Genomic DNA, 16791 nt, shown 5'->3' with positions numbered 1-16791 from the left:
TTCCATAAAGTTAAATTAATGTTCTTACAAACAATATGCAGAGTGCAGTAAGATTTATAGTAGGAGGAAAAATGTATAAGGTAGGATTAGCATATGAAAAATGCGAACTCTATTGTCGTTCCGTTCGTTTAATTCTTTCACTACCATTTTTTTTTCGGAGTGAAAAACATTAATATATGGCTATTTTAAGTTTTTTTCAAACGTATAAATATATATAAAAAACATTTCCCACCGTTTCGTTTTTCGATGTGGGAAGGGTGGGACATTATGTATTCCTCTGATATTTTTAAGTGGGACCTTTATGTCCCAGTGGTATTGACATGAATGATCATCTTGTATTTTCAATTATGAAATGTATATTGTCAGAAAAACAATTGGGTCGTATTTATGATTACAAATATTTTACATTTCGGAATCCTTTTCCAAATTACAGTACATGCAACCACTGCTTTATCACTAGTACATTTTTCCTCACTTTCATCTGTTCCATTATCACTTTCATTGTTCACGTTCACTCCCACTACTGTCTATTGGATAATATTAATAAGAATTCTGTGAACCATTAGCGGGCTTCTCTTTACCAGTGGAACATCGATTCATAGCAATAAAATGTGTTAAATTACAGGGGTTCTCTGAGAATGTATCGTGGGACACATATATCTCAGTGGTAGTGAAAGGGTTCAGATATGAGTGGAGAAACAGAACCTCTATTTCAGCTCTCCTTTCAGACCAAGTTTGTAAACAAGAATAAGGAAGACAGTCACTGCTTATAATAACTAGCAGTAGCGTAGCGCGGTATTCCGAAATGGGGATGCCAAAGTTAGTCACTTGTGCGATACAATACTGCTGCAATCAGCAATACGAGGGGAAATATATGATACCGAGGAAATATGGGATTATAAAAAAATTACGGGACCAGGCCACCCTAATTGGTGGCCTAGTGGGGCATACAGAAGCAAATGCGCGGATTACGTTAGAAGCTAACAAGCAATTGTCTCAGCTCCTTCTTGCCACTACCGCTGTGACGAGAAAACTTGCCCCATTGTTGAATGAACATTGTTTTCAGTATACTTAGTTCCCTTCATTTCTTTTTCGTGGGAAACTTCTTTCTCTTTCTTCACATACCATCCCTCAATCTCGTTATATATATATATACAGGGTGGGCCATTTTAATTAATCCACGGAAATATCTGAAAAATGATAAAACATAGAAGAAATGTTTCAAGTACACGTTATATATTGCTAAGGGGGAAAACAAATTCCACCAAAAGTACCCCTCCCCGCCCCCCCTAAATGGGGGTAACGGGGGGTAACTTTGAAATGTCAAATGGGAACATGGGTCGAGTAATACCCCGTTCGAAAGGTCTTGGAAAACTAAGTAACGCTGTACCAAAAGATGTTCCATGTTGTGCACCGGTTTCAAAATGGCCGCCATAATATGGTTCGGAAACTCCAGTACCCGTAGCGTGTAAACCATGGAAGGTAAATGAATGGAACAAAATTGAAATACGTAAATATCATAGGGCATATCGAACGGTGTGGTCCCTGTGATCCCAGTGGCCTCCCTAAAGGGGTCTTAGGGGCTAACTTCAAAATTTCAAATAGTAACATGAGTCGAGTGGTACCTTGTTCGATAAATCTTGCAAAATCTAACATATTGCAGGAGAAAACAATTGATGTGAAATGGCAGTGTTCTCAAAAGGCCGCCGAAACATAGTATCCGTGTCAGAGAAAAGGTTTAGTACCCGTAGTATGAAAGCGATTCGAGATAAATCAACAAAATAAAAACTGGAGTAGGTAACTGACGTAAGGTACATCGAGAGGTGTTGTCGGGGTGACTCCAAGGGTCAACTGAAAGGTATCCGGGGCCAACTTGAAAATTTCAAATAGCAGCTTGAAGCGAGTAACATCACGTTACATAGACAAATTAATATCAAACAGCTTCTGTAAGAAAATTTACGACATGAGACACCGTTTTCAAAATGATCGCAAAGACATGGTGACTGTGTCTAAGAAAACGTCTAGTGCCCATAGTATGAGTACGGCTAGACATAAATGAAAATAACGAAAATTAAATAGGAAAACCACGGAGGCGTTCCAAGGCTCGAGAATAATACAACAGAGATAAAAATATTAGAGTAAAATTGCCATAATGTATAGAAAGAAATCCAAGTCCTGCAAAATAATCTCTCCCTGCGCTCTGTATGTGAGTGGGGTGGAAAGTAAAGTGAAAGTTCAAACGAGAACTCTACTTTAATTCGTCCTGTAGGTATGGTGTGGTTGAAACATTTGTTTGTAAGGATGACGCTGTAGTGACTAAAAAAAGAGAAACTTTTATGCAATGCGTGCTGGTTATTCAGAAAGCATTTCGGGGATATACGTACACACCGTTTCGTCCCTCAAGCTCACAATATGACATGAATGCTAATAGTTAATCAAAATGTAACTGTGGCCATCCGCGTTAACTTAGTGCACCAATTCTCTATGCATGAAGTCTGCCTTCCAAATAGCATTGGGTAGGTCAAGCGTATGTCCGAACCGTTGTCCGGTCGGACATTGAAATTTTGAAGTTAGCCCACAAGACCCCTTCAGGGAGGCCACTGGGATCACAGGGATTACATCATTAATATACCCTATGATATTTACGTATTTCAATTTTGTTCCATTCATTTACCTTCCATGGTTTTCATACTACGGGTACTGGAGTTTCCGAACGATATCATGGCGGCCATTTTGAAACTGGTGCACAATATGAAACATCTTTTGGTACAGCGTTACTTAGTTTTCCAAGACCTTTTGAAAGAGGTATTACTCGACCCATGTTCTCATTTGACATTTCAAAGTTACCCCCCGTTACCTCCATTTACGGGGGCGGGGAGGGGTACTTTTGGCGGAATTGGTTTTCCCCGTTGGCAATATATAACGTGTACTTCAAACATTTCTTCTATGTTTTATCATTTTTCAGATATTTCCGTGAATTAATTAAAATGGCCTACCCTATATATATATATATATATATATATATATATAATGTCGCCCCTAGAAATTTGTCATCTTGGGTCCGGAACTAAGTGTATACGTATATCATTTGAAGAAGTAGAAAGCACTTAAAACAACTCAGGAGGTCTGTTTCTGTGTGCCTATTTTGCTGTCAGATATCCAGACTCGAAGGGTCCAAGCAATCTTTGCGAGGAGCGGGGAGTGCTGGCTCTCTTGGCCTACCAGATCGGTGACCGTGATTCTACATAATGCTTTATATCTATGCTTGTGTGTGAGCTTCCTCAGAGTTTCTGGCTACGCCACTGGGCATACTATGTATTTGTGATGAAGATTAAAAGTTTGCGTTTAATTACGATTACAATTACGATGTATTTAATTAGGGCTAAAGCATAACTCTTTTTATACTATTATTTACATAACCGCGTGCTTCAAAAAGGCATTGAACTAGCCATTTCTGTTTTGTTCTATTTCCTTGCAGTTCGCACTCGTACGTTCTGTATAGCTTAGTTCAAAATAGATAGAGTTGGAAATACTTGAGAATATGCCAGCTTATATCTAAAGCAAAATGTAGAGTTGCGAGGGGTGAAGAGGAGTGAGAAAGCAAGTAGTTGAGCATGCGCATTCGACAAAAAGCAGACGAAAACCCCGATGCTTGTAGTAGGCCTGGATGCCCAAGGAACATAGCATACAAGAGGAAAGAATGAATGTGCATTTGAGTGACGCGCATGCGTAGGTTCCGCTTATCAAAGTAAAGCGAGAGAGCGCATTCAGAAGATTGCATTGGAAATATTTGTGATAATTACAAGCAAACAATTTATATATAATGAAATACGTACTTTTTAAACAGGGAATGCCGGGCGTACTGGCGTTCCCTTATGCTACGCCGCTGATAACTAGTAGTGTTAGATATTTAGCTCGCAGTGGTCAAGCAATCAGTGGACATTTGCATAGTACGGGTAATTTGATGTCACTTCTGGATGAAAGAAAAATGGATGTGCCTGTTCTCAACCAATGGATTAATCGACAGGATAACTGGCTTAGTGCTGATTGAAAGAATTTTAAAGATTATGGGACATGCAATATAGAGAGACTTGGTAGCAGAAGTTAAAGAGTCTCCATTTTATGCAATCATAGCCGACTCCACGACTCATATTTCAAAGAAAGAACAGTTGTATCTGTGTGCGCTGTATTGACTCTGATTCATGAAACCCAACAAAATATTTATGGAAATGATCACCCCACATGGCACAAAATCGGAAACAGAATTCACGATCCAAGATATTCTAACGGAACCTAACCTGAATGCAGAAAATATACGCGAACAGTGTCATGATGGTGCAGCTAGCATGTCAGGACGAGTGAGTGGTGTGCAGAAGATAACTTCGACTCAACATCCGAAAACTGTATACATTCATTGCAGTAATCATGCATTAGATCTTCCATTGCAAGAAGTAGCACGAAAATGCGAACCTTTGTGTGACGTTTGAAACATCAACCTGGATTCTGCAAAACGATAGACAACATACGCCGACATTGTTCTTGAACCCTGTAAAACTATCAACAAAAGTAATCCTAAATATTTATTGCCTGTTTGTCCTACTCGCTGGTATGTTAGGCGAAAATCTCTAATCAGGTTTCAACCTACTACAAACGAATTCAAATCACGTTCGAAAGGAATCATCAGTAATGCAAGTGGTCCAAACGATGATCAAAAAGTAATTCTAAAAGGACATTTCAAAAGAATGAACAAATTCGGAATGATATTTTTTTCTGATAGTCAGTATACGTAGTTCCTTAAAAACGTGACGGACTAACATGCCTTTAGATGCCGAAAGCGCAAAAATATAAATCCTAAATGCTATCATTCTCCCTTTTAATAGCTACCTAGCACAAGTTGGTTAGTGCTTTTGTATTTAGTGATAGTCTTTGTGGCACTACGCTATACTTATACCAATAACAGGTAAGCCTTTTTAAAGTAAATTTGTATCCAGTAATGCAAGTCCTCCCTTCTGCAAGAGTAAAACTGCCGTTGGTAGACATGGATATATTATGATTCTAAGTATGTGTACCTAAACTGGAACTGCACGGTTTCCACTTACTAATGATTATTCTACTAAAGAACTTTACAATTTTACGAGATAATGTTATTTTTTTTTAAATCATATCATTTTCCATTATTTAATGATTTCTTAATATATTGCATAGCGCAGGTTTATAATGGATCGTCATAAAAATAGTAATTTTATGGTTAAAATGAGTTGGCTATAGACGAAAGTAGACTAATAGGATATTGATTTCCACTGGCGGAGCATTATTGCAAAGTGAAGATAAGCAATATTTTATGTTAACAAGTGGTATACTATGGTTACGATGAGTGACTCAATATGAAAGACGACTATGTAATATATTAATTTCACCATTTCTCATAATATACGAAAGTGTATTTATGTTTACAAGTTCAGTGGCGAAGCGTACTATGAGGAGCTGAGGTCGGGACTACCTTATTTTCTACCGTATGTTTCCTTTATATTTGGTTTCTTATAAAATAAAGTCAATACTTCAACATTTCTTTTTTTTTTCGTAACAAAATAGTAGGTTGGAAACACTAGGAGACCCTTCCGTCTGAGCCTTACCTGCTCGCTAAATAGGTTTACGGGCTATGCTGCTCAGGGAGCGAAGCTATTATCGCTGTGGATTGCACGCATTGTTGGGAAGGTGCTACAGCTCATCTCTGGGAGTTTAGTTTTAGCGTTGAAGGCATCTTTCAATGCTAATATATTGTAAAATTATTTCCTTAACTCAGAGTAAAATTTCTATGTACAATTATGTTTCTATTAGTAGTGATAATTTGTTTAATTTAGGTATATACTCTCAAGAGTTATTGAGAGTAGCCTTTTTCCTATATCGAGCCTGGATCATAATAGCTAGTAGAATATAAGTCTGATACATTAACTATATCTATACATTTACCATGCGCTACCGTACAGGATAAAATAATAATATTTCTGTGTAATTTTACTTGAGTTTTCCATTTCGTAGAATCAGTGGGGTATTTACGATTTTGTTTCGGGAGGGGTTCTGCTAACTTTATTCCTGGAAATGTGAAAATTCTGCAACATATATAAAACAATGAAAAGTTGCGATAAAATTTCGGTGACTGCTTAAGCCCGGAAGCCACCCCCTGTACTGCATAGAATACAATATTAAATATCTTGCGTTGATTCAAATGAAGTTCCTTTTGAGCATTATCATTTTTAGTGAAGTCATTATCACGTGATGCATTAATTAAATGCGGTATTGCACTTACTTTAAATTGGGGGATGCAAGTAACAAACGCTTATCCAAGAAATTTGACAGCTAACTGTAAAAATGTACTTTCTTTTTATCTCCCTCCATTTCCAAATATGCAGGAAATGAAAACAGCAAGTGAGGAGAAAATTCCCCTCATCCCCCCTGCAAATGCCAGACAGAAGAAAATATGAACTATACTTCACAGTATTTGTAGTAAAGTTAAATGGAAATATTCCATTAATACACATTATCTGTTTTTCTCCATATAAATATTTGCTGAATAATAATAATAATAATAATAATGATAATAATAATAATAATAATAATAATAATAATAATAATAATAATAATAATAATAATAATGTTATAATAGACTACTTTTCGTCTACTTTTGCCTATATAAAGATTCTTTCTTGTTAAATTAAACAAAAAAAACTATGTATAGGGGAAAGTTGTACAAAATGGGGACTCATATATTTTAGTACATAAAACCAAAACTATCAATGATAAAATTGCTAGATGTAAATCAAAACATTCAGTGGAATGTTGGCTACCATGAAACAGGCCTTTTTGTATCATAAGAACGTTTATTTTAACAAAAAATAAGGGAAACTGAAAAAGGCTGAAAGTCCCCGTTTTATACTGCTAGTCGGGTAAAATGGGGTAGCCTTTAAAAACTTACCAAATACTTTCAAAACTTGCAAATATCTTGCTTAAAACTTTTTACATCTTGTTTACAACTTGTTTATATCTTATACAAATATCTAGTTTACAAATATCTTGTTTATAATTAATCGAAAAAGAAATAAAAATGAGATTTCCGTACTAAATAAAACTAGAAATAAAATACTTTTGTCTAGTAAGCAACAATTTAAACTTTACGTGCTACAAAAGTCGCAAACAAATATATCATCCTTTTCGTCCACGTTAGAACAGGCATGGTGTGCCCACCAATTGCAGCCAGAACACCTAATCCATCATTCTTTTGCTTTTGAATGACTATAGAGTCCGTTGCAAAAAACACAAGCTACATCAGAATTCTCTTCCTCTTCCGACTATGAAGATAGCATTGTTTCCGTCTTGAGTTTAATTTTCTTTGATTTCGGATCTCTAAGAGTATAACCCACTCACTCACTTTTCATTCCAATACGCTTACTCACTTTGCGTTCTTTACTAGTAGATCCTAGGATTAGCCTTATTTAGCAAACTTTCTGTAGATTTTCTCATTTTCTTCCTTTCCTTTTTCTTCTGCTTCTAATTCAACTTTGTATGGTAAGGAAGTGAGAACTACCGCCTTATCCCTTCTTTTATTATTTTTATCTTTCTTAACTCTCTTGAGCTCTTTAGGTGAAGGTATGAGCAATTTTGATGAAATGTGAAAATTTGAAAAACTTTCCATCGGATCCCAATTTATCCCAGATAGGCCTATTGAAGGTTGAGAAGGTTTAACATTTTTATGTCGGAGAAGTGGCAGCCGCATACGTGGAGTGTTGAGATAGTTCTGCAGCTGGTGTTAGGACACAAATGGGCACAGAGGTAGAAAGTTGAGAAAGCTCAGTAGTTGTTGTCGATCCGCATGGTCTTTCGATCTTCTCAGATAGAGTGAATAAGTGAACAGTAAATGCATATCTGTTTAAGGGGTATATTCCAGTTTTCTTAAAGCAATTTACTACCGTTTGCACTGAAGCTGCTTTACAAAAGCTACATTGAAGAGTCTTGATAAATGGTTACTTTCCGGACAGAATGATTTATCAACCATTTCCTTACTTCTCCAGAATAGTAGTTACTTAGAGGTGCCATGAAACTAACATCCAGAGGTTGTAATCTGTGGTATGTGTAGTGGAAAGCAGAACAAAATTACATTCCTTTTCTTTGCTAGATTTAATCAATTATAAGCTCTTGGCATGTTAATTGTGACCGTCTATTAGAAGTAAAACAGGTTTCTCAGAAGTAGGATTTGCGAACTCTAAATATTTATTAAACCAAACCAAAAAATTTTCTTATTTATCCAACCACTCTCGTGATACACAACAAATAAACCAAGAGGTGGATCATCCACCAACATATAATTTTCCCTTTTCCTGGGGAAACAAACATGGCGGACACAAAATTACCAGTCGCAATTATACATATTTTTGTAGTCACTAAAACCCGTTTTTCAGGTGATGTCAAAGCACCTACTTGTTTTGTTTTGTTTTTTCACAAAGAGCGCAAGCACTTTAGACGGCTTATTGGGTACCATCATGATGCCTGTCTCGTTAACATTATAAACATCATTCGGAGAGAAATGATATTGTTCATGAAAGGGCTCCAATAGATCAAAAACTTTTTGTCAGTCTCTCGATTAAATTCCTTTGCCCTTACCATAGATGTCTTCTCAGGATCACGCGAAGAAAGGTTAGAGTGCCTCAGAGGAAACCGTAAGCCAGTGTTTTCCAGCAATTGAGTGGGAAATACGGTTCACTTCAGATAACAATAGGTTAAATCTAATGAATACATTAGTGTATTTACCAAATTTATTTCTACATGTAATCAGGGAGTAAGTCAAATAGTAGAAAGGCGACACATCGAAAAATATTTCGCTAAAAACTTCAAAGCAGTACACATTCACACTAACTGTACAGTGATGTTTGTATTCCTGTCCAAAGTGATGTAATCGTTGTCTTGAACAATAATGCATAGCCTTGCCGCTGTAAGCAGCACCAATCATGTAGAAACACCATGTCCCCGTTTGAACCGCCGTCCCCGTTTTATACAACTCTCCCCTATACCATAGCTGCACAGACAATAGGATTAATAGTGCGAAGCCGAACGCAAGAGAACGTAAATCGGTTAGTGTCAGGCCTTTCTTCTAGTGTTAGTGTGTGCTGGACTGTAATACGCAGCCTCAAGCGGACTGTAATACGCGAACTACAAGTAAATTGTAATGATGTTATATGTCGTCTAAAATGGGGACGTCCCCAATTTGTACTACCTTCTATGTCCCCGTGGCAGAATGTGACATACATGGAAAAACATGGCTTCCCTATGCTCATAGGTTATATAACCCAATAAGTGAAACGTGTAAACAATAGCTTAAATCTAATGAATACATTAGTGCATTTACCAAATTTATTTCTACATGTAATCAGGGAGTAAGTCAAATAGTAGAAAGGCGACACATCGAAAAATATTTCGCTAAAAACTTCAAAGCAATACACATTCACACTAACTGTACAGTGATGTTTGTATTCCTGTCCAAAATGATGTAATCGTTGTCTTGAACAATAATGCATAGCCTTGTCGCTGTAAGCAGCACCAATCATGTAGAAACACCATGTCCCCATTTGAACCGCCGTCCCCGTTATATACAACTCTCACCTACATGCACATACACACAGTGCTAGAAACACAGATAACAACGTTCTTTAAAATAAATAGATTTGATAGTTTTTTTGTTTAACTCAATAAGATAAATAGAATTTTCACCATAATTTTAAACATTTTATGATACATTAAATATTATTTGTGTTATTGGTTTATCGGGCCTACCCTATTTGTGGGATTACACTTCGCCACTGTACAATTTTAGAGTTATTACTGTGAACCCATGACAAGTGGTTAAATCTACACAAAGATTCTCTACTGGAAATTTTTTCATCAAAGTACACGTATATCATTCTTCAAAATACTGTTTTCTTAATATAAATCTCCTTATCCAACACCATTTTCTTTTCTCTTGTCACTGCTATTTTGATTTCGTCCCTTAATTCTTCTGCTATATCACCGTAAATTGTTCCAATTACTTTCCGCTTGGTCATCTTTAGAATTGCCAGTCGATTTCGAATCGACCTGAAGAGAGAGTGTCGACAAGTAGTATTCAATTTTGGTTGAAATAATTGAATACATCCACCGATCTGATTCGGCCTAGTCGCAAATGCAAAGAGTCGATTTAGCCGTGCGACAAGTTGACCAAGTGAATACAGAGCTTTAGCATGATTCATATTTATTACATAAGTAAAATAGTCTATATTCGCATTTCCATTATTCATCCCATCTAACTTCACAAACTTCTTCCAAATCTAGATAATTTTATTTTATTTCTTCTTTGAGATCTAATTTCCTTTCCTGTAACATGGTGCGTACCTAGAATGCTTCTGTCTTAAATTCTTTGCTTTCGCTTGGCTTGAATTCTTCAGCGGTTTTTCCACATTGTTACTCTCTTGTTCAATAGTCCTTCCAAGATATCCTTACCCTGGAGATCCGAATGGGGGCATATTTTTACCATCGGAACAATATTTTCACCTGTGAAAGATCACCTTACATATGCTGTTATGCTAATACATGAATAGCTTAATTTTGAGGCCTGAGTACTTTTTACTAGTGCTCGTGTACATGTAAATTTCATTAAATTGGAATAGTTTTAGAACGGAGGGGGGGGGGAATCAGGTAAAATAACCATGTATACAGGAGAAATGAGTTGATGTTACTATTATATTAAATCATGAATTATCCATAGTCATGTATCACGTCACCCTTTTTCTATATTGACCTATTCTAAGATGTTGGACGTTAATGCTTTTCAATGTGCAACGATATCCTAACTATATATTTTAATATATAAGTCTACTACACAGTAAAATATATTACCACCGTGATTAATATTTTGAAATGATTTGATTTTGAGTTTAGCCCCCTTTTAACAGCGAGGCTATGTGAGACGTGGGCCTACTAATTAACGTGGAATCCGAACCACTTGAGCTCCCGCCAGGAATCGAACCTGGGCCTTACTTTGAAATTAAATCGAATATCTATTTGGTACATAGTTTCGCAATCCATATGTAACTTCACCTCTGTATTGATAACTAATTGTCCATCACCAATGATCATTAATGATCTTTTGCGGCAGGTTAGATACGAAACATTGGTATTCTATCGAATAATAATACGAAACATTGGTATTCTATCGAATAATAATCGAAACATTGGTATTCTATCGAATAATAATACGAAACATTGGTATTCTATCGAATAATAATCGAAACATTGGTATTCTATCGAATAATAATCGAAACATTGGTATTCTATCGAATAATAATACGAAACATTGGTATTCTATCGAATAATAATCGAAACATTGGTATTCTATCGAATAATAATACGAAACATTGGTATTCTATCGAATAATAATCGAAACATTGGTATTCTATCGAATAATAATCGAAATATTGGTATTCTATCGAATAATAATACGAAACATTGGTATTCTATCGAATAATAATCGAAACATTGGTATTCTATCGAGTAATAATACGAAACATTGGTATTCTATCGAATAATAATACGAAACATTGGTATTCTATCGAATAATAATCGAAACATTTGTTATTCTATCGAATAATAATACGAAACATTGGTATTCTATCGAATAATAATACGAAACATTGGTATTCTATCGAATAATAATCGAAACATTGGTATTCTATCGAATAATAAAAAATCTCTTAATTGCAACAAAAATGATGTTAGTAGATTGTGAGGGAATGTTGCAGATACAACTTTCAAAACACATCACTTCAGTCAGTTCCGCTAAAATATGTTGACAAAGCAAGAACTTTACAAATTCAATAAACATTACAGTTACAATTATTCGGCTTATTTGTTCTCACAAATACACAAATAAGTTTAGGAGTTTGATTAGATGAAATAATGTTTTACTTAGATAGTAAAATTTTCCTCGTTTCTAGTGACCTTCATACCTATTTCTAACATGAATGATAAATGAGTGAATGAAAGTCAAGTACTCCTTCTATTTTGAACATTATCTTTTTCTATTTCATTCATGTTATTATGAAGTTATAAACTATCAGCTTATCAACTTATTTAAACACTTGAGCTTTTCTATATAAATTCTGCCCAGAATGTGTCGAACAACGAGAACGCAATTGTACTTCTCTTGTTGGTACATTTGATCCACACTTGCTTTCACACTAACAACTATTACCATTTCACAATGAAGACTGTTTTAGCTATAGCTTTGTTGTTGATATCAGTAGCAATTGTTTGTGGTTATCCACAGTTTCGGGATAGCTTAGAATTAGGAAATCCAAATAACGCAACAACCATATTAGTTGATGATTTAGTACAGACCAGTTTTGCAGTAATAGGACAGACAGTGGAACAAAGATATCCAGCAAGTGAATTATCCTTCTTTGATACCCCGATAACCTATATCATAGCTAGAGATAGGCATACTCTAAGTGGTAAAGCTGCAGTAATAGATGGTGGCATTGGTGAAAAGTACGTAAAAATAAGGTTTAGCTGTCTAGCAGCTTGTAGTATTGATTTTGCTGTAGAGGTTAGTATATTTCACTATTATTATTTTTATCTAATAATTTAAAAAATATATTTGAGGAAGAAATGGAGTACAAATTAAGATAAATGTTACTTTTTGTGATGCTCATTGTACACGAAGCATTCTTCAATTTACATTCAGGACTCCGTATAGACCTTTTACTTTCCTTTTATCAGAATACTTATGAGAAATGAGTGAAACCGAACCTAATATAATTCCATAGTTCATATGTATAGTAAGGACATTATGCTCTTCGTTTATATTCGGACGAAGTTTTGTGTTTGATTATTTTATGTTTTTCATATGTACAATTTACTGTAGAGAGTCTAAACGTTTCTTATTATTATTTCTTGTTATAATAATAAGTTTAAAATATTAATAACTTTAAAATATTAATATTAACAAGTAATAATAACTTTAAAATCTTTCTTTCTATATAATAGGAATTGGATTCTAATTATAACAAAACTAGTATGGATTCTAATTATAACAAAAATGAGTTTTGCAACTAAATAAATTTTATAATCGCACAATTATAGGTTTAATATAGTTTGTCTAGAGGTAATAACCAGAGAATTTGCTTGCTGTTCAAGTAATTTCAAACCTGAAATTTGTACAGCGTACGATTCACCTGGTTGTTATTGAGAGAACAACTAATTACATTTTAAAAGCATGAAAACATAAGTTCTTACTTGTAGAAAGCTTCATTTTGACTTATCAGCAAATATATAGAACAACATGTATCTAAAAGCGATACTTATATCAAGTCTAAGAAAGGTAGTTCCGTTCCTAAACTCATATTGATTCATTAACATTCAAGTTTGTATCATGTTAACAGTGCAAGAAATTTTTAGTTTTCTACATCTCACTGATGAGCTGTTTAAGTTTGTCAAATGTAAACTAATATTTTCTTCTACTTCTGAACTGTGTATATAATATGTAATCAATCTTATACTATTTATTCTTTGTTGCAGATTTATTCACCTTAATAAGCTGGTTAACTTCGGATAATGTAGGATCGTCGATAAGACAATAGTTGGCATCAAGCAGAACGCAGAATTATAAATCAATTGTGAAATTTGTAAAAATCACTAATATTGTATCAAGTATTTATTGTATTATTTATGAGCCAAAATTCAATATAAACGTAAATTTAAATTATGCATTTTTTCTTTTGTTTACTATCAAATACATCCTTGCAAGATTCTACAGCAATTGAAACTTTGTAATCTTTTACTCTTGAAAAATGTAACAACCTATCAACAAGAGTAATTCTACAGCCTCCAATAATAGCCACACTATTCTCATAATATTCATTTTTTTGACGGATTCCTGAGCTCTCTACTTCCTCCTGAGTGATTTGATTCCCGACCCATATATCTTACGCGGATGCCTCAAACAAAGCAAAAAACCCTGTTCGGTTAAAATGTTGTAAGTATATTACTGGTCAATATAGAAAGGCTTGATGTTCGTGATTAGGTGTAGCAAAAGGACATACTTCTAAAGAACAATATTTCCAGCATACAGAAAAAATATATTTAGGATTTTACTTTACAAATTGGAGTGTGCAGAACGAGATATAACCACTTTCTCCAATTCCAACAGAGGATGTTAGACTTAAGAAAGTTGTTATGAAGAGCTTTTTTTTTTTTTTTTTTTTTTTTTTTTTTTTTTTTTTTTTGCTGACATTCATTGAAACTTAGGGACTCACTCATGGTTTGTGGAGTAGGGGATAAGACGTAGAAACTTTTGCTACCATACACAAGATACATTAATATTTGAAAATGTAATACGAATTCTAGTCGTACATCACCTTCATTGCAGAACAAAAAAAAAAAATTGTAGGGATTTGTATTAACAGCACAGCACTTGGCAGACCGACGTCACAACGCATGAAAGTTACACCTTTCTTACTCCATATATACATACATTCTGGCGCTGTCATGCCATTATGTCTATGTCAAATTTTCATGATGGGTTTATGGTTGTTATAAATTCGTGTATGCGGGGAAGTTACTGATGCGTAAGGTTGATAAAACAAGAATGTAAATGCAAGATATTTCGAGGAATCCATTATAACACCTATCTCTTAGATCGATATCCCGCATTTGTATATCGCAGATACCTACAAAAAATAAATATGGGAAAGTATTCAGTCGTACTAACAAAATATCTCTGTGGTAATTTTAGTTATGAAATGGAACGGAAATTAGGAATTCTTATCATGTTTGTTCATGCCGATGGATTACCAGCTTTGATCTGTTGATAGGAATTCATGGATGTCTTCAACCATAACAGCATTTTTGTAAACAGTTTTATTTTTAAGATATTTAGAGATATTATTTTACAAAACACATAACAATTCGATCACAGTTGGGATTGTAACTTTTTAAAGGTTTGTTATTGTTATGGAAAATAATTTTAAACACAGATACGTTACCCTATTCTCTTTCAATAATAATTCTCCGCTAAATAACGTAAATCATTCATAATCTTTCTCCTTGGAGAATGATTTTGACCTTGTCTTGAATCGATGCTGCTGCATGTATTTGTCCTCTCTTCGACTAAATGCCAAAGACATTATGACTTTAGAGTCAGAGTTAGTCATACTCTTTCTTACCTCTGTCAATTGACGTGAAACTGGAGCCGTACTTGTGCAGTTTTTATGTTCAGAATCAGAAGATTCACTTTCTAATACTTCGAGTCTAGAAACAGAACTGTTTAAGTTACTAACAGTATTTGAAAATGTGTCATAGAACTTCTCTCGACATGTGAAAATCTTTTGAGTGTTTCAATACAATTCTTTCGTAAAGGAACATTGGTTGGAATAAGATATTTTCAAGCCTTTGGACTCGAAACAAAACAACATATTCTGAGCGGCATTTCCTTGTCACCACTGGCAACTTCAGTGAAGGATACAATGGTACCGATGTACCCCAGTTCTTTCATGGACGCCGGGGCGACATGAAATAAGAACATTGCCTGTTTTCATAATTTGTGTTTTACATATTATAATTAAATAGAACACTATTTCTTATTACTAGTAAGAACAATTTAATACATTATCTACCAGAAGAGATACCCGAGAGCAAATTTTGTCGCACAAACTTATCAATGAATCAACGGAAAAGTGAGAAATTGTAAAATTATTAAAATTCAACGTAAACAAAAATATGGTACACACGCAAAAATTCGTTTCTTTTTCAACTTTCTTTCCTTTTGCACTAAATTGTGTTATACATTAGTCATGACTTTTGGTAAAGATATTATAACACATGAAAGACTGTGTTAAATTGTGTAATCAAGTTTTGTCATGCATAAAGATACTTAAGCGCTGTTTTGCTTGTCGTCTCCTCATTTAGAAGACCTGAAACCGTCAGTGTTTCTATCCGGGATCAAAAACAACTTCTGGCAGCATCTTGCTTTCCGGGATGAGTTAATAGTCACACTCTAATCGGTATCTGTCATCGAGAGAAACTTTTATCATTTTCTGTCTACGTTCAAGTTATTCAATTGAGCGGCATAGAGTTGTAAGAGAGACATGAGCCATAAATGACGAAGTTACAACGTAGTTGTTTATTAAAATAATACACAGTTTTTATACATCTGATCACTTTTAGTCTCCACATCCATACTTCTTTATTAATAAGATTATTTTCGCTCTCTATCAGTATTGATATCAATTATTGTTACCTTTACTAACCTGCATACTGTTCAAATCAGTGAAAAGCGAAACCTTTTAATATATATCACATATTAGTAACTCCACATATGAACGAATTTGCTTTGCGATTTATTAACCCCCATTCTTAACCTATATGACAAGACGTCCTCTTAGGCCTGGCACTTCTTAATCTCCGTATGTGTTATAAAATCCAACCTGATTGGTTAAAAAAGATTTTGCTGCAGCAAAGCTACAGTAAATACGTCATTCCCTACGAAGAGTCTCATTGAAATCGGATTAATCATGTTAACTGTAGTAAGTAATGGAGGAATTTCTTCTGAAATATGAACAAAATTACATGGCATTTTGGGAAAATTTTGTTCCAATAAACTACTGAAACTGGCGTATTTGTGGAAAATATTTAAAATGATTGTTGCTTCTCTTCTCTTCTATAGCATTACAGCAATAGCTTTTAGAAGCTGTAATTACAACAAGTTATCGC

General features: G+C 34.6%; 1 protein-coding gene across 1 annotated transcript; it reads left to right on the top strand.

Annotated features, from left to right (window-relative positions):
* The first annotated feature begins 12217 nt into the window (after positions 1 to 12217).
* On the top strand, positions 12218 to 13774 carry LOC145693959 (uncharacterized). Its single transcript, XM_081770120.1, has 2 exons — positions 12218 to 12628; positions 13600 to 13774. The coding sequence occupies exons 1-2, from the start codon at positions 12284 to 12286 to the stop codon at positions 13612 to 13614; spliced, it is 360 nt and encodes a 119-aa protein (XP_081626246.1). The 5' UTR covers positions 12218 to 12283; the 3' UTR covers positions 13615 to 13774.
* The last annotated feature ends 3017 nt before the right edge of the window (positions 13775 to 16791 follow it).

The sequence above is a fragment of the Thermobia domestica genome, chromosome 9 (assembly GCF_964235325.1).
Source record: "Thermobia domestica chromosome 9, izTheDome1.hap1.1, whole genome shotgun sequence".
Classification (NCBI taxonomy): domain Eukaryota; kingdom Metazoa; phylum Arthropoda; class Insecta; order Zygentoma; family Lepismatidae; genus Thermobia; species Thermobia domestica.
Note: the sequence above shows the minus strand (reverse complement) of the source record. Positions and strands in the feature narration are given on the sequence as shown.

Excerpts from the sequence above, each read along its gene's own strand:
- LOC145693959 (XM_081770120.1), top strand. The coding sequence starts at position 12,284 with ATGAAGACTGTTTTAGCTATAGCTTTGTTGTTGATATCAGTAGCAATT.